Raw genomic sequence first — 24,954 nt, 5'->3', positions numbered from 1 at the left:
GCCTAGCCTTTACTGCTCTTCTACTTTGGAACCAATACTTAGTATTTATTCTAAGATAGAAGGTAAAGGTTTAAAAAAAAAAACACCTTACCTATAGTAGGTGTTTAATAGATATTTATTAACTGACAAGCACTGAAATCAAAAGGAGATCTCTAAGATCACTTACTGCTTGGGGAAAAAAGAAATCAAATTCAGATTAACTTCTTTTCAATGAATATGATATTGTCATCTTAGAATTCCAGAAAGGACTGTCTTATTTTCCAAACTTGTTGCTTAGGGAGAAAATAAGTAATTTCCTAAGGGTCATTTGCTACCTGTGTAACCTTGGGCAAATTCCCTGATCTCTCTGGGTCTCAGTCTCCTCTTACTGAAAAAAGGAACAGTGAGACCATTTCTATGGCTCTTTTCAGTTCTAAAGTGGTGATCTTAATTGGAAGCCAAGTGTTTTGATATATTTGCTTTTTTCCACACTAGCAACCCCATTCCACTCCTCCCCTAGCACATAACACCTGTCCTACTCTGTGTGTGTGTGTGTGTGTGTGTGTGTGAGAGAGAGAGAGAGAGAGAGAGACAGAGAGAGAGAGACAGAGAGAGAGAGAGAGAGAGAGAGAAGAAGAAGAAGAAGAAGGAGGAGGAGGAGGAGGAGGAGGAGGAGGAGGAGGAGGAGGAGGAGGAGGAGGAGGAGGAGGGAGGGAGAGAGAAAGAGCAGGAGGGAACAAGAGAGAAACCCATCCCCATCATGTGGGAGAAAGGTTATAGTTGTTACCAAGACCATCAAGTCATTCCAATTTTGTTGCTGCAATTTGTAGGCAGGATTTACAGGAAATAGCCCTTAGGGATATCCTAAGCTTTGGCTGTTTTTATATGAGGAGGGTTAATTATAAGGTCAGAGAGTGAGATTTGTGCTGGGAAAATTGAAGCTTTCTGGTCTTCCTTAACTTGAGACAAAAGACCAGCAACTTTATTATTCTGGTAGTTCAGATGTCACTTCTGCAAATAAAACTGAGTAGAGATTAGCATTCTGTCCTTTGTTCTTTTAAAAATAAACTTTTATTGATATCTTCTGTTTTAGTACATCATCATAGTTATCCCAAATATACTTCCCTCTCCCAGAGAGCCATCCATTATAACAATAGTTTTTTAAGAGGAAAAATAAATCATCCCAATGATCAATACATTGAAAAAGTCCCAAAGTTTGTGAAATCCATAACATCTGTGGACTTCCCTGCTAGAAGTGGAAAGGGTTGGAAAAGAGATTTTCATGTCTCTTTATTAGAATCTTGTGAATTCTGGCTTGATGAGGCTAAAACTTTAAAATGTACCCCTGACAGTCACCACCAATGAAAAAACATCCTACATTCCATGCTACCCAAACCACAGAAGCAGTGGTGGTTTTAAGAGACTTATTCTGTGATGCAACAAACTCATTTATTTTGAACAGTTAAGGGCAGGTGAGTAGTTAAAAAGAGGTTAAATAAATTAGGGAGGTTCCTAGGCTTCTCCCAGTGCCTCCTCACCTTCACCTATGCCTGACTTTAGAAATCCATTTGTTGTTCAGTCATTTCAGCTGTGTCTTGACTCTTTCTGACCCCATTGAGGATTTTCTTGGCAAAGATACTGGAGTGGTTTGCCATTTCCTTCTTCAGTTCATTTCACAGAAAAGGTAACTAAAGCAAACAGGGTGAAGTGACTTGCCCACAGTCACACAGCTAGTCAATAGCTAATTGCAGACAGGGTACTCTATTCACTGGGCCACCTAACTGCCCATAGAAATCCATTTACATCAGAGTTGGCTAGTCCTTCAGATGGCATTTGATGTCATTCATGTACTAGAGAAAGGATACTCTTTCCCACAAGCCCAACAAGTGGCTATTCAGTCTGTTAGAAGAAATCACTAACTCTCCAGGCTTTCTGCTTAGGGAAAGCTTTAATTGTTAGGAAGTTTTCACTAAAGTCAAATCTAAATTTGCTTGTATTCATCTTTCACTATACACTCCTTGTCCTGCCCACTGGGGCCAAAACAGAAAGGAACTAGCCTTTTTTTTAATTTCTAGCTCTAATGTCAAGTAACTTTTTAAAGTAAAGTAACTTAAAAAAAAAAAAACAAACAAAATGAAACCCCTTTATCTTCAGTGTTAGGATCAATCCTAAGTATTGGTTCCAAGGCAGAATAGTGGAAAGGGAAAGACAATGGAGATCAAGACACTGGCAGGGTCACACAGCCAGAAAATGTCTGCGGTCATGTTTGAACCCAGGACCTCCTGTCCAGATTTGGCTCTCTTATCTACTGAGCCACCTAGCTGCCTCTGTGTGGAGTGGAAATTGAGGGGACCTTGGGAATTTCAAAATTCACCCTCTTTTACCACTTATTTAAAAATACGATCATGGAAATCAATCATTTAAAAATATAATGCTTTATTGAGAGATGGGGGGAAGGGGCACTGTCTCAAGTCGTGGTCCCAAGACAGATACCCCCAAGAAATTACAGAGAAAACATGGGGCGCTGCCTCAAGTTATTGACCCAAGACAAATGCCCAAAAATTCATAGAAAAATCCCTTATTTATAGGAGAATCCTGATGTGATCAAGTCTCCTAGAAGGGATTAACATTTAATCATTAACATTTTCCAATAGTTGGAGACAGAGTGTTGAATAGTTTTACATTGGCTTTATGATGAACATATTCAAGCTAATGAAAATCTTCAAAAAATTGGAGAATAGCTTCACAATGGATATAGCCAAGCAAATCAGTATTTTAAAGAAATGACCAGGAGGTTGGAAACAGATTCAAAGAGAGGAGTAGTTTGGAAATGGATTGTATAGGAGGGGCTGATGAAAGGATCATTCAAGCCATTGGGGTTGACCTCCCTTTAGAAGCTTCTATAATCCAAATACAGAGATATAATAGGAGAGTCTTTCAAGACAAAAGGGTACAACATTGGGACATAAGATTTGGTCACCAGTACTGAAGGATCAAAGGCCATAGCCTGGGACCCCTGCCTGGAACAATTCCCAGACAGGCTCACTTAAATCTGTATAGCTGTGCTAAGAATTGGGGGGGAGGGGGAACACCAACCTTTTGATATTAATAACTTTTAATAGAGTGAGAATAGCACATTCTTTTTTCACTCCACACATCCCCAAGTAAACTTTTTTTTTAAAAGATAAGCACAACCCTCCCAGGGAGAGTTTAAAGGTTGGTGATAAGACATCCTAGTTTAGTCAGAAGTAGTTAATCTTGTGGGTAGTTTACATGTTTACTGAAAACCTATAAATGACTTGTTGACAAAGACAAGGTCCCATGAGGAATAAGCAGCTAACAAGTAGGAATTGTTCATTCCTAACAATTAAAAGCTGTTCCCAATCTGAATGCCTTGTGAAATAGTAGGTTTCTCTCTTTAGTTCTTTGAACAAAGACTAGATCTAGATAACTATTTACCAGAACTTTGGGGGAGGGGAATCCTTTCTTGGAGACTTAAGTGACCCCAGATAGTCCAGGAGCCTCCCTAATTTCAGCCTGGAGAGCTGTACAGTGATCATTTTTGACTTTCAAGAAGATGCCTGAGGGGACGGAGCTCTAAAGAAAGAGACTTGGGAAGGTAAATTTTGTTCTTATCTAGGCTCCATAAACTGAATTGCAAACTCCTTGAAAATAGGGCTAATTTCCCTTTTCTTTTGGTAGTTCTAGAGGGCACTTCTTATTAAACTATACAAAGGCTTGTCCACACTAAAGAACTTCACCTATAGTAATTAACGGGGCAGGGGTAGAAAATTTCCATTGTAGGAAATTCTTTGAGCCTCAGTCTATTTCAGATTCTATTTTTTTTTTACTTCCTATTCAGTTGGCTTCCACTTTAGGCATACATTAATTCAATAAAATATTTATTAAAAAATACCTTGGAAGCCATGGGGTGTTGTGGCAGAAATTCTAGATTTGGAGACAATAGGTTCAAATGCTGATTCACTCATTGTCTGTGTGATTTGGGGTAAATCATATAACTTCTCAGTATCTCAGTTTCCTCCTCTGTGAAATGAGGAAATTGAACTCAATGATTTTGAAAGTCCCTTCCATCTCTTAAGTCTAAGATCTTTTGCTCCTGTGACCATTTAACTAATCAGTCAATAAATATCTGTTTATGCCTGCTTGTGAAATGGGAACCCAACTAAGCACTTAGGATACAAAGAAAGATAAAGGACCGCCCTTGTTTTCAAACTCCTCATCTAATGGAGAAGCCAACATGTAAATAACTATGCACAGAACAAGCTATATGTGGGATAACTGGAAAATAACTAACAGAGGGAAGGTATTGGGATTAAGAGGAGAAGCTATCTGTAGAGAGTGGATTTTTAGCTAATACTTGAAGGGAGTTTAGGGAAGCCAGAAGGTAGCAATGGCAAAAAGCATTCCAGACAAGGAAGACATATAGTAACAATGCCTGTTTATAAAATGCTGTAAAATTCATCGATCAGACTGTTGATTTAATACTGAAAGATTTAGGTTACCCAGTTAGATCCCCTTTTTGTCAGATGAGATAACTGAGGCCCAGTGGAATTAAATTACTTACTTTTTAATGTCACAGATGTACAAAGTGATACAGACTCCAGATTCAAGGCTAAAACTTCAGCCTCCAAATTCGTTGGTTTTTCCAAGACAACACTTTTTTTTATACATTGGTCTCCTTTTCCCCAAATCCATCTTCTACAATACAAATATAAACTTTTCTTATGAGGACACTTAAAGTCCCTTACAACTTTGGTTTCCAGCCTTCTTGTTATTTTTTTATACCCAGGAGTATGCCAGAATCTAATAAACAACAAAGAACTAATTGTTAAATTTTCTAGGTGAACATTTATATCTCAGAAGTCAAATGACTACAAATCAGGGCTTGATTCATACTTTTGCTAATTGCTTAGACTTAAGTATCAATGATTCACATTGAACTAAACAGTACATGTGCATACCATACCTCTTCACTCCTAGCCTGGTTGTTAAACATTCAACAACATACCCTTGTACTGCTTGATAAACAATGTTTGAGCTTGGTAGGAAAAAAGCAGAAGGCCTCAGGGAATTAAGTTATCTCTAGGTGGAAAGTATAGTGATCAAAAGCAAATAAAACTAATAATACACAACATTTATTTTGTGATTTAAGACTTGAACAGTATTTTACATCTTTGATTGCTTTTGAGTCTCAAACCTTTGCTATCCAATTCCAATTCTATCTCCCAACTCTGAATTTGCACAAATCTTCCCAACCTCAGAATATTCAGAATATTTCCTTCAAATATCAATTCTAGGACAGCTAGATAGCTCAGTAGATAGAGAACCAAGCCTGGAGATGGGAGGTCTTGGGTTCAAAGTTGAGCTCAGACATTTCCTAGCTGTGTGACACTGGACAAGTCACTTAACTCTTATTGTCTAGCCCTTACCACTCTTCTGCCTTGGAACTAAATCTCAATCAGAAACACCTCATCCTTTATGAAACCATTTAGAAATATGCAGAATTATTAATGTCTCTCCCCTAAAATTGACTTGTATTTATTTGATAGCTATTTTATATATACATTCATATTTTTACTAACATTTTTATACATATGGTTTCCCCCTCTATTCTTGAGAAAAGAGACTGTCATTACTTTTGAATTTGTATCTTTTGGGCTTAGTACTTGGAACACATTAAACTACTTCATGAAATACATGTTGATTCATTGGCGGAAGAAACTTTGTTAGGTTCTGTGACAGGAAATTCTTGGTTCTTTTTGTCTATTCTTAGTTGATACTTGTGAAAAGGGAATCCTTTATTCTCTTTGCCTAGTTGGAGTTAAAACTTTGGTTAAAAATAACTTAAGTACCCCTACTTATTACCTCACTAGATTCACTAGATTATGAGGACAAGATTAACTCTTCTTTGTTTACCTTTTGATTGAATCAACACAAGCTTGAACTTGGTGGAGAAGCTGGAAAACCACTTAGTGAATTCACACCCTACTTGGTGCTTGGTGAGAAGCCAGTAAGATACTTGGAGAACTCCACCCTTTTTTCTAACTCAAACAGCCAGAAACTTTTGAATTCTTTTAAGAATTCACACAGTCAGAAAAGTGGGAATCCTAGGAGAGTTGACACCTTTAGAGGTGAGAAGTCAGTCCCACAGATACTGCTCCTAGGCAATGCTGGACAATTTGGGAACTGTGATTGGCCCCTGTGAAAAGGTGCAGGTACAGGAAACCACCATAAAAGCTACAAAATCCTTCAGCTGAGTCAGTCTGGTGAAATTGAGTCTTTGAGGAAATTTCACTGGAGACTATGGCTTGCATTGTGGCTTCAACTTAGATTCTGACTACTGGACTACTTTGTTGTGTGAGTGAAAAGGGCTATTTTCCTAGTTTCCTAAGAGTCTAGCTTCCACATCTCATAGTTACTCACTACTGGCCCTCCTGGCTGAGAACTAGTATAGGTATTTTCTCTAACTTCTCTCACACTTTTCTACTTAATTGTTTCCCCTCTATTTTGTAAATAAACTTCTGAATTGAGATATAATAACTTCGGCAACCATGTTATTTCATATAATTTAAGTCCAACCACTAAATTTAACCTTTACATTTGTTCCTTAGTCCTTAATTCTGAATCATAGAGTCATCAGAGATAACAGACCTAGGCTGACAGAGAAAGGAACCTGCACTAGGGAGTAGCATTCTAGATTAGGGAGGCTCTAAATGTTATATTGAAGGGAGAGAAAAGAAGAATTTCAGGAAAGGAATATCAGCATTGTGGCTCAAACCCCAGGAACAGAGAAGAATCTCAGTTCTAGCATCTAACTCCATTTGTAGGATAACCAAGACAGAAATCCCAGATGAAAGGAGAGCATACAAATTCTGCCACTCTGAACCAATAGAGCTTTCCAGGAGCATTCTTCACTTCCTCAGAATCAAACACAGGTTAAGAATGTGTAGAGTTCAGACTAGTCAGTGATGGGCAAACTTTTTAAAGAGGGGGCCAAAGGAAAGGAAATGCTCATCTGTCAGTCTGTTTCTAAGGCAGCTCTTTCTAAGTTTCATTGTACTGTATCCTACTCATTGTATTTGTCAGATTAGGAATAATGTCACCTGACTGGATAGAACATTTCAGGGGGCCACATCTGGCCCTCAGCCCATAGTTTGTCCATCACTGGTCTAGATCAACTTCAGGAACACTGAAAGTTTGTGTAAGTCTTCAGCCTTTCCCTGAGATTCTAGAATAATACAATACTCAATACTGCAAGAAAGTAGCAACAGGACCAGTCTGGACCTTCCCAAGAGAAGTGTAACAGAGGACAACCTTGGAATAATGAGGAAAGAGAGAAAGAAACCCATGGTAAAGTGCTTTTATTATGTCAAGGTAGCTCAAGACTCAAACCCAGAAGAAGAGGATGACTCAAAAATATCTACAAGCAAAGCCTCAGAGAAAAATCACAGTTTAAGCAAAAACTCAACCAGAATTCCTATAAGAGATGAAGAAAGAATTTTTTTTAATTTAAATGCTTTTACGAATGAAATGAGAATATTTGAGGAAATAGTTAGGTGGCGGGGAATGAAATCTATGGAAGAAAAAATTAGAAAAGAAATTAATAGCTTGGTATAAGAAGTGAAAAAAATCTTCCCATGCAACAAACAGCAAATATTAGAGTGATCTAAAAAGAAACCAAAGACTCCATGAAACAAGAAATACTAAAGCAAAGTCAAAAGACTGAAAAAAATAAAAGAAAATGTAAGATGGTAAATGGCTTAGGAACGGGGAAGTTAGGGTATTTGAAGAAATGTCAACATACATTAAAGGCCCTTATAGTGAAGGAGGGGGGTGGAGTGGAGAAGATTGAACCAAATCAAGAAAAAATGGCTACCAGAATCTTGAGTGGGTGATAAATTTTGGTTGAATAAACCTCAAAGAGAAGGCTTGAGTAATGAGAGGAAAGAGATGGTCTGAAAGGTTAAAATGGGGTAAGTTGAGGGGTATGCATGCAGGCAGAGTTAATGTTAACAATGAGGTCTGCTGATGAAGGTAGAAGATTAGAAGTTTCAAAGTCTATGATCTGTTTTGGCAAAGCCCTCAACTTCTTGACCTGCTCTGTTGTGAACTGAGGCAAGCCTCTTAATGTTATTAGCCTACATTAATTTCTGGTTGGGAAGCCTAGTGAGGGGAGGAGACAGAAAATAGTTTGTCCCAATCTGGAAGCCTCTGGAGCAGATGAGGAAACTGAAGTGGAGAGGTTAAATGATTTGCCCAGGGTCACACAGCTAGTAAAGACAAACTGAAAAAAGTTAAGTGACTTATACAGGTCCCATGGCCATGAAGGATATAAAGTAGGACTCAAACTCAGCTCATCCTGACTTCAAGTTCAGTTCTATGTACTGTCCCACCCAGGTCCTATTAGATGGTGACCTCTTGGAGGGCTCGCTGTCTTTACCTTTTTTATTTGCACCCTCAGGGTTTATAGTACTTGCCACAATTTTTTCATTTATTCATAATTCCCAAACAACCTATACTTTCATACTGTGGATAAGAATAGTCATGGTCATTCTAATCCACTCTGACTAGAAAACTATAAAAATCCCATTTATTATTCATGTTAAAGTCGACCTGAAAATGTTTTGGGAATAATTCCAAAATGGCCATAAGTAGAACATTATTTTTTTTTTCTTCAATTTTATCTGTGATCTTATCTTTGAAACAATTTCCTTCAGGAATGTAGATCGAAGCCTACTCAGGCCTCCGCATCTTGTACAATTCTCATTTGGGTCCTTCCATAAATCCTCCATAGAGAGGTTGTACAGATTATACTAGAGATCTTCCTCTAGGTCTTTTAAAATGTGCTTTGTGTACCAGTACAGTACTTAGATGGCCACTCGGTTAAATACAAGAAAATTCTTTGATGCAATAGGCTTTTTGGAGAAAGAAGATAGGCCACAGAGTTCCTGCATAACGGGGCATCCAATTTGGAGTTAAGTGCTCCAGCAGGGCAAGTTCAGGTGAACAGAAGAGCGTTCTATCCATCCCCAAAGTGTTTTCGCCTAAGAGAAGGGATGGGAACTGTATTTATTCGTGGGCCTTTGCTGAGCCCTTGGAGTCTTATTTATTTTCTATGGTGAGTGAAACAAAGGCTGTTCCATATGCTATATCCATATTTTGTTTTTTAAACCCTTCCCTTCTGTCTTAAAACTGATACTAAGTATTGGTTCCAAGGTGGTATAGGTTAGGCAATTGGGATTAAGTGTTTTAGCCTGGGTCACATGGTCACATTTGAACCCAGGTCCTCCCTTTCCTGGACCTGGCTCTCTATCCCCTGAGCCACTCTATATCCATATTAAACACTGAAGGCTCATGTGGAAGTTGGGGACCTTACAACTCACAGCTGGGAAAAGCAGTACTTGAGCTACACCTAAATTTGGAGATTACTCTGAAAGCAAACTCTGGGTTAAGGTAGGAGGCAAAGAGACATACAGGTCCTTTTGGGTCAGACCTTCAGTCTTGGACCCTGTCTATTTAAGCCCAGTATCTTGGTTCCTAAGCCACAGGTTACATTTGCATTTGACTTACTTTTGCTTATCTGCATGTATGTTATATTGCTCAAATAAACTAGAACTCCCATAAGGGCAGGGGCTGGCTTTTTTTCTTTTTCATCCCAAGCTCCTGGCACAATGCTTGGTCTATATTAAGTACTTAAGAGTTTGTTGATTGATCAATCAATCTCCAAAAAGTTATAACTAGTGCCCTGGTCAAGTTTCACTAACAGCATGAGGAGGCAGTAGAAGGGGAAAGGAATGAACTATATTTATATAGTGCCTACTATGTTTCAATCAATTTTTTACAGATAGGTTCAATTGAGGGTAGGGATCAGGGAAGAAGAGACCCCACTAAGACACTACCCTGCTATAGGACAAAAAGATGCTGCCAGGGAGACCATCCTCAGAGCTGTACCAGGCTGGGAAAAAAGCTCAGCTTTTCTTTTAACCCATAATTCTTTTTTTAAATTTAATTGTTATTATTATGCACAACACACTTCCATGTTGGTCATTGTTGTAATATCAATGTCATACGTAACCAAAAACCCCAAATAAAACCATAGATGCACTGATTTTAAAGATGACTCCAACAGTTCTTTCTCTGGAGATAGATAGTATTTCCTGTCATAAGTCTTTCGGGATTGGCCCAGATATTTGCATTGCTGAAAGTAGCCAAGTTTTCACAGATAATCATTGTCCAATAATGCTGTTAATGTGTATAATGATCTCTCAGTTCTACTTTTTTCACTCTGCATCAGTTCCTGCAGAACTTTGCAGGTTTTTCTGAAATCATCTTGCTTATCATTTCTTATAGCACAATGGTATTCCATCACCAACACGTACCACAATTTGTTCAGCCATTCTCCAATTTTTGGACATCCCCTCGATTTCCAATTCTTTGCCACTATCAAAAGAGCTGCTATAAAAATGTTGGTACAAGTAGGTCCTTTCACCTTTTTTATTCTCCCTTTGGGATATAGATCTAGTAGTGGTATTACTGGATCAAAGGGTATGCACATTAACTAATAAATTCTTGCTAACTAATTGCACTTTTAAAATCTTCTGAAGGAAAGTACAAGTGTTATTAGCAAGCTCTAAATTTCTGAGCTTGGGCATGAAATCCAACTTGGAACTAAGCTCTTTCCTTTGAGACTTCCTTTTCTGATCATACATTTACTGGATATCTTTTATTTATCTCGTATTCTTATGTCACTGTTGGAACACATCTCAGCCTATGTATACCCATCATATATTTGCCCTTTGGGTCTCCTGTTATTTTAACTCTTTAAAAATTCTGATATTCCACAATTTGTATTAATTTGGCAATGAATCATAAGAAGAACACTAGCATGAGACTGTTGTTTTTATTCTTTGCTTGGGTAGGGAACAATTTGGGATCTTTGGAATTATTATCATTTTCCAAGTGTACTACAGCCAGCTGTCTTTTTCCTTTTTAATTTTGGATCTTGTTCTGTCTTCAGTGCCTCTCCAAGATTAGTGGACTAAGTCAATGGGCTGCTCATTTTCACTGCATGTCATAGCCCAGACAATGGTCATTCTTTATCCACTTGATTTTTCTTGTGTAGATTTGTAGGCTATTTACTTTTTAGTGGTTGCGGATCTCACTAAAGAAGCTCTATAGTAGTATGGGGCTTGATGGCAATAGAACCATGTCATCCACTAACAAAAGGATGTACAAAGTACCTACTCCTTGAGTGGATAACAGCGTTGGCAAGCATACATTTCCTTGGTTTATACTTTGCTTGAAATAGAAGGTATTATCTGGGATTATGTTTTGACATGGAATCTTTGTGATCTTAACAAACTCTCAGTAATTGACATATTAGAAATAAAGTATTTTCATGTATTTTAATGACTCAGTCACATATGCTCTTCACCAAATTAATTACTGTGCCACATTTTAATTTTCTTCATTGTCTCTGTTTATAATAGTATAAATGTATAATGACAATCAATATAGCACTTAAATGTGTTTTAAAGATATTAACCATGTCTTCTTGACTACTAACTTGTTATTAGTTGTCCAGGATGAACTGATTTGCTAACTTCCTTTAACATGAACTATATTGATTATAATGGTCTTGCTCTGCAATATCTCTAGGAGGAATGGGATAAGCCCCTTTTGCCCTCTACTGCATTCTGGACAAGGTGGGAAATGTCCAGGACGACATCAGTTCCCTGAGAGGGCGTGACATTCACTTACTTATTCACTTTTTGCCAGATTGACATCTCTCTGGTAGAGCCTTATTGGGCAGCATAATACCTTTGTTCTCTCCAACAAAGTTGATCCTTCCCACACTCCCAGGTCTCCTTAATTCCTACCCTGACAGTCTGGCCTCTCTCCCAGTGACCAACACACAACTGTTGTTATTTAGGCCTTTTCATTTGTGTCTGATTCTTCACGACCCCATTTGTTGTTTTCTTAGCAAAGATACTGAAAAGGTTTGCCATTTCCTTCTCCAACTCATTTTATAGATGAAGAAACTGAGGCAAATAGGTTAAGTGACTTACCCAGGACCACAGTTAATAAAGTATTTTTGTCCAGATTTAAACTCAGGCATGGTACTCTATCAACTGTACCACCTAGCTGTCCGCCCCCCCCCCAAATATAGGAAGCCACTGGAGTTATTAAGTAAGGGGAAATATAATCTGATCTATCCTTATATATATAACACATAACATATTCAACAAGTGGTCAACTAGTCTCTGCTTACAAATCTCCACAGAGGAAGAATCCACCACTGCCATTCCTTTTAAAACAATTCTTAATATTTTGAAGTTTTTTCTTGACAGCAAACCTCAATCTGACTCTTTCAGACTTCCACTCATTGTTCCTAGTTCTGCCCTCAGTAACCAAACAGGTGGAAGGGACAAAGTCTAACACTTAATCAGTATGGAAACCCTTGAAGATATTTTGTTGGTTAGTCATTTGTCTACTACTGCCATCTCCCTATTTTCTTATATTAGGTCTCTGGATGAGACTGTTGAAAAAAGGAAGGTCTCTTGAAGTAGTCAGGGACCGTCCTTTCCAAGTGTGCCCCAAATGAATTTACCCTAGACATTGGGACTCTGCTTGTTGGTTGGCACATATTTTTGGTTGTGGCTATTAAAAAGAGGTTCAACAGATGAGGGAGTTTTGAAGGAATACAGACATATATAAGGCATTGGCCCTGATCTCATGGAGTTTATAATTTAATTTGGAACTTCCTGATTCCCTCAGTTATTGGTGCTCTCTCCCCTTCACTCTCACCACTATCACTTCTTATTTAATTTATATATATCTTGTCTTTACTTATCTCTAAATGTGTTATAGCCCTCAGTAGAATTTACTCCAGTATTGGTTTGCCCACTATTTAGTATCTAGACAACTAAGTCCTAAGAACTTAATAAGGGTGTGTTGATTGATTAAATGAGGAATCCAGGAGTTATAGCCTGCAAAGTATGTGTGCAATAATTTTATCCTTTATTTTGAGGAAAAAGAAATTGTGGATGCAGTGTGGACCAAAAATAATCTTAAAAATAAGCAAAAACACACTGGAAAAGACTCCCTTCCTCCCTTGCATTTGTATTATTTTTTAAATACATTTTTAAAATTTCATATATTTATTTTCATTTTTATTCAATTGTACACAAACCTTTTTTTCATGACAGTCTGGTCCAAATAGTGCATTTGTAATTTAATTTTTTTTTTTTTTATTTAGAGGTGGATCATTTTCATTTGGGATTTCTGAATTCACCTTTACAATCCTCAGATACAGAGAGGCTGATTTTTACCACATAGTTACTGGGATTGGGGGTGGAATAAGTAAGGCAGACAAGCAGCATTCTTTAAAAGTACTGCCTAGGGCAGCTGGGTAGTTCAGTGGATTGAGAACCAGGCCTAGTGATGGGAGGTCCCTTGTGCAAATGTGACCTTAGAAACTTCCTAACTGTGTGATCCTGGATAAGTCTCTTAACCCCCATTGCCCTAGCCCTTACCATTCTTTTGCCCTGGAACCAATACTTTTAGTATTGATTCTAAGGTGGAAGGTAAGGGTTATTCATTTTAAAAAATAAAATAAAAACTGCCTATTTTCTCTCCAGGCCAGAAGATCTAGCGTGAGACACTTTGGAAATAAGTAACGCTGGGAGAAGGTGGAGGAGGGGAAAGAAGCACCAAGGACAGCCGGGAGAGCTAGCGAAAGCCACTCTCCTTACTTACAGAGAGCAGGAGCGCCCTCTAGGATTCATTTGACAAGTGCAGTTGGTTGAATCAAAACTGGTCATTTTGCAGGGGAAGAAAGAGAAAAATATCCTACATATGTAGGATATTTCCTAGTATGACAAAAGAGAACTTTGTCTGGAGAAAAGGATTAGAACAGCGAAGGGAAGGAAAAATAGGCTGAATAGCTAAAACGCAGCTGCAGAAGCAACCCAAAGTCTATACCCTAGTCACAGGCACAGACACACGCCCTCACCATCAGCAGCCCCAGCTATTAGGCATCTGTCATTTTCCTGTTCGGAAGGGTTTAGTAGGTTGCCGGATCTGGACTGGGGGGCGCCTGCTCCACCCCTCAGGTATCCGGTTGGAAGAAAAGCCAGTCTCAACAACTTGGACTCCCTCCGTTAAAAGATAAGTGTAGTCAGCCCATCTGTCTCCAGCTTCGGGACTTTCAAAAGGGAGTGGGGCAGGGGACAAATCCATCAAACTTTCCTTTTCTTTCTCAACAACAAATAGTAACCTCATCCTCCCCATCCCCCAGCATCCCTTGGAAATCTTCTAACTACCCCCCCTCCTCCAACTGTCATATTCACACCCCACACACACACACACACACCCCAAGAGCAGTGATCCTTTGAGGGAAATAGAGAATGTATCATGAGGCAGTGTTTTGAATTCTTTCTAGGCTGATTTGTGATGGTAATCAGAATCAAGGAGTGACATTTCTTGTGTGTTTTGCAGGAATGCAATAAACCTGGTACATTGATGACTCTAACTTTCAGGGTGATGTTACAAGAAGGGGGTGGGGGACAGGAAGAACGGCCCAGTGTTGAACTTTGCAGCCTGCTCTTTCTCCCGTATGCAAATTGCCTTTAAATATGGGGTTCATAAACAGGGCAAAGACTGAGCTGGGTTTCTTCCTGTTTTATGGCTCTACAGCCATAGAAGTCTGGAGGAAGGAGGCTTCTCTAGCCAAAACAGGAGCTCAATCCCAAACCACCAGAAAACAAATTCTTCATCCCCCTTACATTCCGGTTCCTGGAAAAGAATGAAAGACGAAACAGTAAAATCTCCTTTAAAAGGTTGGTCTGCTTTTCTTACTCTAACTTTGGTTAAGTCTCTCTTTGCCTCTGGAAGAAGAAAGCTCTTTTCTGTATGGTTGGTTATCTTGGGGATTTTACTTATTGTTGATAGGGAGGGGTACAAGTGAAAGAGCCACCAGAGAGAACATGTAGGGGAAGTCTATGACTAAAGTTCCTTGGAGGCAATAGAGGCTTTTTTATTAAAGACAAAAGAAAATCTCCCTTCCCAGAACAAGATTTGCTCTTCAGAGTATGACAATAACTAGAGGTGGAGCTGGGCATGTTGAATGTGGTTGATTTTTGTGGAGGAAAAAGGAAAGACAGAACCTGTGTGTTGAGGCATGGGAGCTTAAGCAGTTTTAAAAGTATGAGGAGTCAAATAAACACCAGGTAATTTGGTGATTTGAATGTTGTATAAACCCAGTGCTATTTGGTTTATTTAGAGAGATTTGCTTGTTGAAACAGAAATTGCAGGCAATCGGTATCTTTTTTGTTTTGTTTTTAGAGGGCAGATTAAGTCCATTTTTCTAGCCTCAGTTTCCAGGAGAGGGAAATTCAGGTGATTCTCCACGTCCCTCTCCCTCCCATTTTATGAAGTTGACACTCACTTAGTAAGCAGACTAGTCTGGAGATCATATTAGGATAAACTGAGGTGCCAAAAGAAATTCCTCCCAGCACAGGAGAAGGGGGAAAGAATCCAGGGAGAAAAATCCCAAACCTCTCTTAACCTTCTATTCCTGGTTTGACAGCTGATGTTTAGAAGCTTGTCTAGCTCTGCTTACAATTCAGAACTGACTTGGGGTGGGGCATGGGGTCATTGTAGGGCAGTCTCTCTTGCAGGGACCAACAAAGCAGACAGCAGGCAGATAACATGGAGGCATAAGACCCTTAGTATATCTTTTAGATGCTTTTTTCCCCCCTCCTCTGCCTGCTACATGTTTTCCCAGTGGCCAACCACTGTGCTGGCTGGCTTTTTCCATTCACCTGGTAGTTAGGTTGCTTACAGACCATTTCCTAAATCTTAACAGGGTAGTGTCAGGCAAGCCTGCACCCTCTGTGCTTTGCAGAGCTATAGAATTTCCCTAATGCACCTTCTATCCTCCTCCCCTCCCCCTCCAGGATGAGAGGGAATACGCCACCCAGCTCATCTATTAATATGCGTTGAGCACTCTTTGGATAAAAGAGATGGAGAAAAACACTGTAGAGTAATAAGAAAACACCTCCCCTCGACTCCCTGAGGGGTTTAGGGTAAAGTAGTGGGGATGGCGGTGAAGTAAGCAATCCCTAGCAACTTTGCTTCCAGCCGTCTTGACTTTACTGTAAGGTGCTTGGGAGCACATAAATGCAAGGCCATTGATTTGTAACCTGCAGGGCCCTGATTGGCTTGGAGACCTCAGGCTGAGTTACGACAGGAAAGCCTCAAATGCCCACGTTTTCTCTAACATGCCACCTCTTCACGTGTCCTTGGCATGGCCAACAATTAAAAAAAAAAAAAAGAAATGATATGCTTACGGACAGAATGTTCCCAGTGGCTACTGGGGGAAGGGGAGGGAAGTGAAATGCAGATTGTGCTTTTTTTTTTTTTCTCTGCAGACTTGAATTTTATTTCCGCCCCCTCCCCTACACATTCCTGACCTCTCCCTCCCCCTTCCTCTTTTCTTTCCTTCCTTCCTCCCTTCCTCCTCTTCCAAGTTCTGGGATTTTTCAGTCTTGGGTTTGGCCCAAAGCACAAAAAAGGCGTTTTCGGAAGCCGACTGGGGTCGGGGCTGTGCGGGTGCACTAGGGCCATTTGTTTGTTTTGGGACTTGGGGCAGGAAATCTTGCTCTGCCTGAGTCACGGCGGCTCCTTCAAGGAAACGTCAGAGTTTGCTTATCACTTGGGGCTGCTGTGCGCTGAGCCGGCTGCTGTCTTCTGCTGCTGCCGCCGCTGTTACTGCAGCTGTTTTAGCTAGCCAGGGAACCAGAGTGGTTAGTGTCGAACGCCCCGGGGCAGGAGGATCCATGGGAGAGATGCAGGGGACACTGACCAGGGCCCGGCTAGAGTCGTTGCTTAAGCCTCGCCACAAAAAGAGAGCTGAGGCTCAGAAAAGGAGCGAGTCCTTCCTGCTGACTGGACTTGGTAAGGGGACCCACAGCCGGCGACTGGGGTTGGGGCTCCACAGCTTGCTCTTTCTTTCTCTTCCCACTAGTTGCTTCGCTGCTGACGAAACTGGCGAGAGGGGATCTTTGCTAGTAGGAAAGGGTTTGTGAAGGCATTTGGCTAAACTCTAGTGCCTTGGTCTCTTCCTGACCCGGCTCGGGTCCTCCAGCGTGGGGCGGAGAATCCCTTTTTAGGTGTTGACCTAAGGGTCAGAGGAGGAGGGGGACTTGGAGGAGACTCAGAAAATGGTTTGCACTCTTCCCCCTTCCCTCTCCCTATTTTTAGTATGGACTTGTAGTTTCCCCAGTGTGGGTATTCCTGGTGTGGAAACTCCTTTGCATGAGGGTAGATCAGAAACTAGTCTGTAGTTTAGTCTGGGTTGTTTTGGAAAAACAGTTTAAGTGACACGCTTCTCATAGATGTCCGGGGTAGGAGTTGAACTCAGATTCTAAATTCGGCTGTAAATCCACTACGCCAGGCTGATCAAACCCCTATTTCCAAATGCAGAGAACTGTGTGTGTGTGTGTGTGTGTGTGTGTGTGTGTACGTACGTACAGTAATATTCAGATGTGAGGAAGGGTTAAGGACGCCAGGATTTCCTGTAGCAATGCATAAGTTGTTGGACAATCTGAATTGAGCTGAAAAAATGTGGCTACATGAATAAAACCTAAGCTCACTACCACATCTCCAGTTTAAAGTGCCTCTGGTGCATCAACTTTGATTTCCTTTTGGAGCTAGTGGAATAAATGAAAGGTGGAAAATTACCCCAGTCCAGCCCTCTTCTCCTCCCCCCCACCTCTTCCCTGCGGTCCTGTTTCCCCTCCTCTGCCTGAGGGGAACAGATTGTGGCAGATAACCCTAGTTGACTAGTACAGTTGTGCCCTCCAGGCAGCCTCCTTGAGCTATTTTTTTTTTTTTTTTTTTACCCCCGGAGGTCTCCCTCTCTTTCTGGGTTCTGTTTCTGCTTGCTGCTTGCCTGCTTCCCTGCGCCTTTCTCCAGCTTCTCGAGCTGTCTTTCTCTGTTCTGGTTTTTCCTGCCGCCGTTTCTACTGCCCAGCCAGCGGCTTCCCAAACCGGGACCCACTAGCCTCGCAGGGAGAGACGACCCGACGAGGGGGAGGGGACAGACTAAAGAGTTAGGGCCGGGCGCCAGCTGGACGCACTAGGTACTGTTCGGCGAGGCCGCCTAGGGAGCTGAGGGGAGGCTCGAGGCTTGGCCTCTCCCTCATTGTTCTGGATAGCCCCGCCCCTTCCCGGGTGGAGCTGTCTATATAAGAGCCTCTGGGGAGGGCTCTCAGCAGAAGCACTTTGAGAGGTGCCCAGAGCTGTCTGAGGAGCGCAGCTTTGGACTCACTCATTCAGCAGCTCGCATTCCTTTCCTTTGCTCCTTTTACTGCAAGTGGAGATGACGGTGAAAACCGAGGCTTCAGGAGCTACGCTCACTTACTCAAAAATGAGGGGCATGGTAGCCATCCTTATTGGTGAGTGTTGGAAAAAGGAGTTGAGTTTTATTGTAGGTTTGATGAGCATTAGGTAGTTACAAAAGAATCCCGTGTGAGCGGTTTTTGAAGCTCACTTACATGTTTTTCTTTCTTTTATTTTGCAGCTTTCATGAAACAGAGGAGGATGGGGCTGAATGATTTTATTCAGAAGATTGCCAGCAACTCATATGCCTGCAAACAGTAAGTCATTGCATTTTGGAAAAATAAAACTTAACGGAGCTGTATTTTTTTTTTTGGGAGTAATAGGAAAAACTTTAGTCTTTTGAAAACCCACAGCCTTCCTGAAAAAGGAAGGATCATTTTTCCTTTTAAATGTAATTTTAATTTAAAAATAGTTTTTTCAGTATTCCAGATTTGGGGATTAAACTTTTAACAACTATGTAATTCAGGACCTGTCTCCATGCAAAACACCTAATATAAAAGAATTTACTCTTTTTAATCTGGAAATGGATTTGGGGGTTTTCCATTTGAAATTATTTCATAATCTAAGAAAATACTGAGCCTTTCACATTCGTGAATAAGGCATGCCCCCTAGTGGCCAACTTTTCTAATGTTTCTTTTTTTTACCTTTGCCCTCTGCAGCCCTGAAGTTCAATCTATTTTGAAAATTTCTCAACCTCAAGAGCCTGAGCTTATGAATGCCAATCCTTCTCCTCCAGTAAGTATGTTATTTATGATGCATCTCCAGAAGAAAATTGTAAATGAGTCAGGGACAGAGTCCTCCTACATTGATGTTTAAAAATAGCATTTCTGGAAATTAGCCTAGAGACAAGAATGCCTCATTAGTTCATCCCATAACACAGTGATAGTATTGAGTCAGTGGACTTAAAAAGAAAATTGAGGCATTTTAAAGAGTAGAATGTTCAAGATACATATCAAACATGTTTTGAGTTTTTCCTTTTTTTTTCCCCCAGCCCAGTCCATCTCAGCAGATCAACCTTGGCCCATCATCCAACCCCCATGCGAAGCCATCTGACTTTCATTTCTTGAAAGTGATTGGAAAAGGCAGTTTTGGAAAGGTAAATTTTGCCCATCTACCTCAATCATGAGCCTTGGTGGGCGGGGAAGGAGGCAGCCTCTTTCAACATGGCACAAATCTTTCTACTTTCTAATTTCAGGTTCTTCTTGCAAGACACAAGGCAGAGGAGCAATTCTATGCTGTCAAGGTTCTTCAGAAAAAAGCAATCCTGAAAAAGAAGGAGGTACAATCAGCTTTTTCCCAGAGGGAGAGATGTGGTAGCATATACTAAATGGGACAGTCTTTATGCATTTAAAAATGCCACCATTAAATATTATCCTTTTTCTAGGAAAAACATATCATGTCAGAGCGTAACGTACTTCTGAAGAATGTCAAACACCCTTTCCTGGTTGGGCTGCATTTTTCCTTCCAGACTGCAGACAAGCTCTACTTTGTCCTAGACTACATCAATGGTGGAGAGGTGAGCAGAAAAAGTCTTTGGAAAGAGAGCTGAGTCTGTATATACAGTTTCACTCTTTTTGTCATTTGGGGGAGAATTTTTAAAAAGACAGTTGAGAGAAGTTAAATAGGATTTGGTTTAGCATCCCCCTCCAACCTGGCGGGTTTCAAATCACTAGTGGATCATTAGGACACTTCCTGCCATTGTCCTCCTAGGCTGTAGATGTCAAATCTGATTAAATGTATTGTTAACAGGCTTTGTCAGCAGGCGCCTAACTAACTGTGTTCTGTCTGTCTCCTGCAGTTGTTTTACCATCTCCAAAGAGAGCGATGCTTCCTGGAACCCCGGGCTCGATTTTATGCTGCTGAAATTGCCAGTGCTCTGGGTTATCTGCACTCTCTGAATATCGTTTATAGGTAAGTGAGAATCATTTTATGCTTATGATATTCCATGTGGTCTGACATAAACATAGACATTACTATGGATAAATAGTAGATGATCTTTACAGAGTACATCCCTATAGTGAGGACCACTGGACTTAATTATAATTTCTCAATGATGGGGGCCAGTATACTGGCTTAGGAACTTATTAAGTGTGCATGCATGTTCTACATGTATCCTACATGTATTCCTATTTTGTTATGAATTTTAAATGCCAAATGATTTTATTATGAAGCCAAACTCAAGTCTAAGTTTGCCTCTTCCATTTTTTTGTTTTATAGAGACTTGAAGCCAGAGAATATTTTGCTGGATTCACAAGGGCATATTGTCCTGACAGACTTTGGACTCTGTAAAGAAAACATTGAACACAATGGTACAACGTCCACCTTCTGCGGCACCCCTGAGGTAGGTGGAATCTTTAAGTTTAGTGCCTCCTAGACCCTTCTTCCTGAGGAGAAATGTACAATTAAAGGGAAAAATACTCACAGGTGTTTTTCTTACTACTGATAGTACACCTGAAAGGGACTTATATCTGATAAACATGAAAAAGTTAGAAGACTTTCTCTCTGCTCAAAAGAGAATATTGGTAAAAGTCACTTCACAAATCCCAAGTTTATTTGTTCCCTGGAAGGGACAATGAAATCGCATAGTCTAAATCATAGCTGCACAGGAGAAAAGGGCAGGATTAGAGGAACAGAAATTTTATACTTTTAAAAGTATCTCCCATTTATTACTCCAGGACTTTTTCCTTGAACTAAAGACAATCTTCCCTGTGGGAGTTTCCTAGGACTTCAATTTAAAATGAATCTTTTGTTTTTCTACAGTATCTTGCTCCTGAAGTGCTTCACAAGCAGCCTTATGATCGAACAGTTGACTGGTGGTGCCTAGGAGCTGTCTTATATGAAATGCTCTATGGTCTGGTAAGTAGCCTATGAATGAATAGAAAAGACCTTGAGGAGGGCTTTTCTGGGCTTTTCTTCTAGCCTTTCCCACCTCTTGGCCAGTGCTCTGCTTAAAATTAATCTATGCAAACACACTTTCTACGTGCCAAGAATATTCTGCCTTTATCAGTAAGGCCACTAAAGGCTGATAAGGCAGATTGTTGGGTGTATTTTGAAGCATTTTGTATCTTTTTTGAATAGATTGCCTTTAAATTTTATTATAGATCTCCTTTTCTAAAATAGTTTAAATTTCCCCTGTATCTTTCCCCCCATAAATGGCCTTTTAATTTTTTTATTCAATTATCAGCTCATAGACACTGACTACCCACTATGTTTTCAATATCATTAAATTATACCTCTCTATAACTTTCAATGAAATAATATTCTTTTTTTTCCCCTTAAAGCCTCCTTTTTATAGTCGAAACACAGCTGAGATGTATGACAACATTCTGAACAAGCCACTCCAGTTGAAGCCAAATATTACAAATTCTGCCAGACACCTTCTCGAGGGCCTCCTGCAAAAAGATAGGACAAAAAGGCTTGGTGCCAAGGATGACTTTGTAAGTCAAAATGTTGCAGTTCTAGTTGGGAGAGGGATGTGGGGATTCATGGGAAGAACACTGAACACTAGACCATGCTACCTTGATTGAATTAGGCTTTTCTAAATGAGTCTTTGTGTTTCTTTTCAACAGATGGAGATTAAGAATCATATCTTCTTCTCCCTTATTAACTGGGATGATCTCATTAATAAGAAGATTACTCCTCCTTTTAACCCAAATGTGGTGAGTATCACTTCTAAGTATAGTTAGTCCTCCAAAGGGCATTTCTTTCTTTAGCCTGGGCATAGTCAAAGGGAACCAGTATTAGTAAATAAAGTGCTAGTGGGTTTTTCTAACTAGAAAATGAGTTAAATTTTGAACAAAGGAAGTTGCTGCTTCTATCTCTTATCCCCAACCTTCTCTTCATTCACTCTTAGCCACATAGTAACAGACAGAGTAGTTGAATGAACCATATATCTTACAATTTTGGAACAAAAGCTGTGTCCTTCTGGTTTTTTGGCAAATCAAATATTCTGCCCTTAGTGGGGTAATAGCTTCACCCAAACTTGCTTTGTGATCCTCTCTAAAATATGGAAAGGGTATCAAGGAGCTAGTTTTAGAAATAATTAGTTGAAACTAGAAGTTATCTAGTCCAGCTCCTGCTTAAAAAAAAATGACTACATTAATTGGGGTCCAGAAATTAAAGTAACTTGCCAGAGGAATGGAATTTATTAAGTGGAAGGGCCAGGATTTGTCCTTTGCTTCAGTATAGCACACTTTCCACTGGATCACACTGCTTCCAATTGGTCTCTCTCTCTGCCCAGGACTACTAAGCCCAAGATGGCTAAGGCTAAGGACAGGGTAATAAATACCCAACATGTCCAAAGTAGACCTAGGCTCTTAATTACCAACAAAATGCTAAGTGGTTTTACATATCCCTTAGGTCTTCAACTATCCTAAACCTAACCCATTGTGTTTCTCTTTGCCTCCACTAGAGTGGACCCAATGATCTTCGACATTTTGATCCTGAATTTACAGAAGAGCCTGTTCCAAACTCCATTGGCAAGTCCCCAGATAGCATCCTGATCACTGCCAGTGTCAAGGAAGCAGCAGAAGCTTTCCTGGGTTTCTCCTATGCACCTCCTATGGATTCTTTCCTGTGAACATTCTTGGGCTGACTTTGAGAGAGAAGTTCTGAGATGGTTTTGTTGTGTGTGTTTCATTTAGTTTAGCCCTTCAGCTGAGCTGCCAACTGACCAGACATCTTTTTTAAAAAAAAAAAATTTGCACATCTCTGGAAGCTTGGCAACTGTAATTTCAACCCTACTGTTGGCTGAAAGCTTTGTGAAGAGCACATACTCCTTTCAGTGAGGTCACAAGCTTTTCGTTTCCTTATTCTTTCCCTCCAAAGTAAAGTGGTGCTATCTCTTTGAAACAAGCGTGATATTGCTGTCATGGATAGCCAGCATGGAGTTTTTGCAGGAAGGAAGGTGGAGTACTGAAAATATTCTTGTGAAGATCTGTATGGGCTATGATAATAGATTTTATGAAATGTGCCTTTATCTGATGAGGTCCATGTTAGCTCCAAAGCTTTTTTTTCCTATTTCAGAGTGTTTCAACTTTTAAATCTTTTTTCTCCCCCTCTGGGTTTACTATGTGAACAATGGTATGTATGTGTGCGGTATGCTTACTACAGATGGATTTAGTTATAAGCTTCAATGTGACACTTGCAGGACACTACAATGTGGGACATTGTTTGATTCTTCCATATTTGGAAGATAAATTTATGTGTAGACTGTTTTTGTAAGATATATATATATATAGTTAATAACTAAAATTTATTGAAAATGGTCTTGCAATGACTTGGACCCAGATGCTTGAAGAAAGCATTGCTGCTACAAATATTTCTATTTTTAGAAAGGGTTTTTATGGACCAATGCCCCAGTTGCAGTCGGTCAAAGATGTTGGTTTGTTTCATTGTTTGTTTTAAAATGTCACCTGTAAAATGGGCATTATTTATGGTTTTTGTTGTATGTATTGTGTAAAGAAAGGTCTGTACAATGTGTTATGACACTAGTTGTATATTTAAACTTACAGACTTACATGTAATGTATACCATCATTGTAATGTACCGTGATTAACATGGTTATAATATGTACAACCCCCTTCCCTTACCACACAACTTTTTTTGTGTGGGCAATTGGTTTGCAGTAAAATCTTTAAAAATATTTCTATAAGCTCTGTTGTGTATTATTTTGCAACATTTTTTTTCCAAGATCTTCATGGTAGGCTGATTTGCCAGTTAGGTAGTTGGGTTAGACATGGTCTCAGGAGCCCAGTTATTCTGTTGGCAGCCACAGGTCCAAAAGGGCGAATTAGTTCTCCCCTAGTGAAAGATGAGGTATAGGCCAGCCTCTCAGCTATTCCTGGCTGTCCCATGCAAATTTGTAGCAAACATTCCTTTCAATGCTCCTCATTTTGTGGGGAGGGATTCCACAAGTGTCTATTACTTGCTATTCCCTCTTATTTGTCTTGCATATTTTTTATCCTAGTCAAGGTGTGGCCCATGTTCTTGCCCTTAAGTAGCATGCAATTATAAAGACTAATATTTACAAAGTATGAGAACCTTCAGTTACTTGTTGGGAATCCATGAAATTTGTAGTGACCTAGAGCAAGAAGTCAGCGATCTTAATTACACACAATGAAAGATACAAGGAATATATAAACACATTAATGACAACTTTATTATACATTAAAGATTGCTTAAAGAACTAAATGGGGACTAGGGTGGTTGGATGCATGTTTATTTATGAAAATGGACTGGAAAGCCATTCGGGTGGGGTTATTTTTAAGTGGAAATATTCCAAGAAATCTGGATTGGGGTGACTTCACCTACTTTAGGCAAGGACCATGCCCCAAAATCACTCTAGCACTAGCTAGAGAAAGATACATCCTCAGTTAAGTAAATACCTACTAGAGAAAAACTTTTATTTATATACATATATATATATATATATATATGTGAAAGATAAAAGACCAAAGTAATATGTTATCTCAAGTCTAAAGTTTCACATCAACCTACAATAGATTGGTTGGCCTGTTTGAAACACTGGGGAAGCAGGCCACTGGATTT

The 24,954-nt window shown here is 39.9% G+C and overlaps 1 protein-coding gene across 5 annotated transcripts in view; it reads left to right on the top strand.

The window, feature by feature from the left end:
- Nucleotides 1–24,003, top strand: part of SGK1 (serum/glucocorticoid regulated kinase 1) — a 164,202-nt gene extending 140,199 nt beyond the window's left edge. The window contains exons 1-12 of one of the 5 annotated variants that reach the window (XM_044677030.1): nucleotides 14,684–14,840; nucleotides 18,587–18,662; nucleotides 19,065–19,140; nucleotides 19,397–19,501; nucleotides 19,601–19,684; nucleotides 19,790–19,921; nucleotides 20,204–20,316; nucleotides 20,623–20,746; nucleotides 21,166–21,261; nucleotides 21,687–21,842; nucleotides 21,975–22,064; nucleotides 22,817–24,003. In XM_044677030.1, coding sequence (XP_044532965.1) covers nucleotides 14,807–14,840; nucleotides 18,587–18,662; nucleotides 19,065–19,140; nucleotides 19,397–19,501; nucleotides 19,601–19,684; nucleotides 19,790–19,921; nucleotides 20,204–20,316; nucleotides 20,623–20,746; nucleotides 21,166–21,261; nucleotides 21,687–21,842; nucleotides 21,975–22,064; nucleotides 22,817–22,984 — 1,254 coding nt within the window. In that variant the 5' untranslated portion in view covers nucleotides 14,684–14,806 and the 3' untranslated portion in view covers nucleotides 22,985–24,003. Of the gene's footprint in view, nucleotides 1–14,683; nucleotides 14,841–14,894; nucleotides 16,960–18,304; nucleotides 18,462–18,586; nucleotides 18,663–19,064; nucleotides 19,141–19,396; nucleotides 19,502–19,600; nucleotides 19,685–19,789; nucleotides 19,922–20,203; nucleotides 20,317–20,622; nucleotides 20,747–21,165; nucleotides 21,262–21,686; nucleotides 21,843–21,974; nucleotides 22,065–22,816 lie in introns of those variants that run through there. The other 4 variants (XM_044677027.1, XM_044677028.1, XM_044677026.1 and 1 more) reach the window with 4 other exon arrangements.
- The last annotated feature ends 951 nt before the right edge of the window (nucleotides 24,004–24,954 follow it).

Source organism: Gracilinanus agilis, chromosome 4 (assembly GCF_016433145.1).
Source record: "Gracilinanus agilis isolate LMUSP501 chromosome 4, AgileGrace, whole genome shotgun sequence".
In the NCBI taxonomy this organism is placed as follows: Eukaryota; Metazoa; Chordata; class Mammalia; order Didelphimorphia; family Didelphidae; genus Gracilinanus; species Gracilinanus agilis.
Note: the sequence above shows the minus strand (reverse complement) of the source record. Positions and strands in the feature narration are given on the sequence as shown.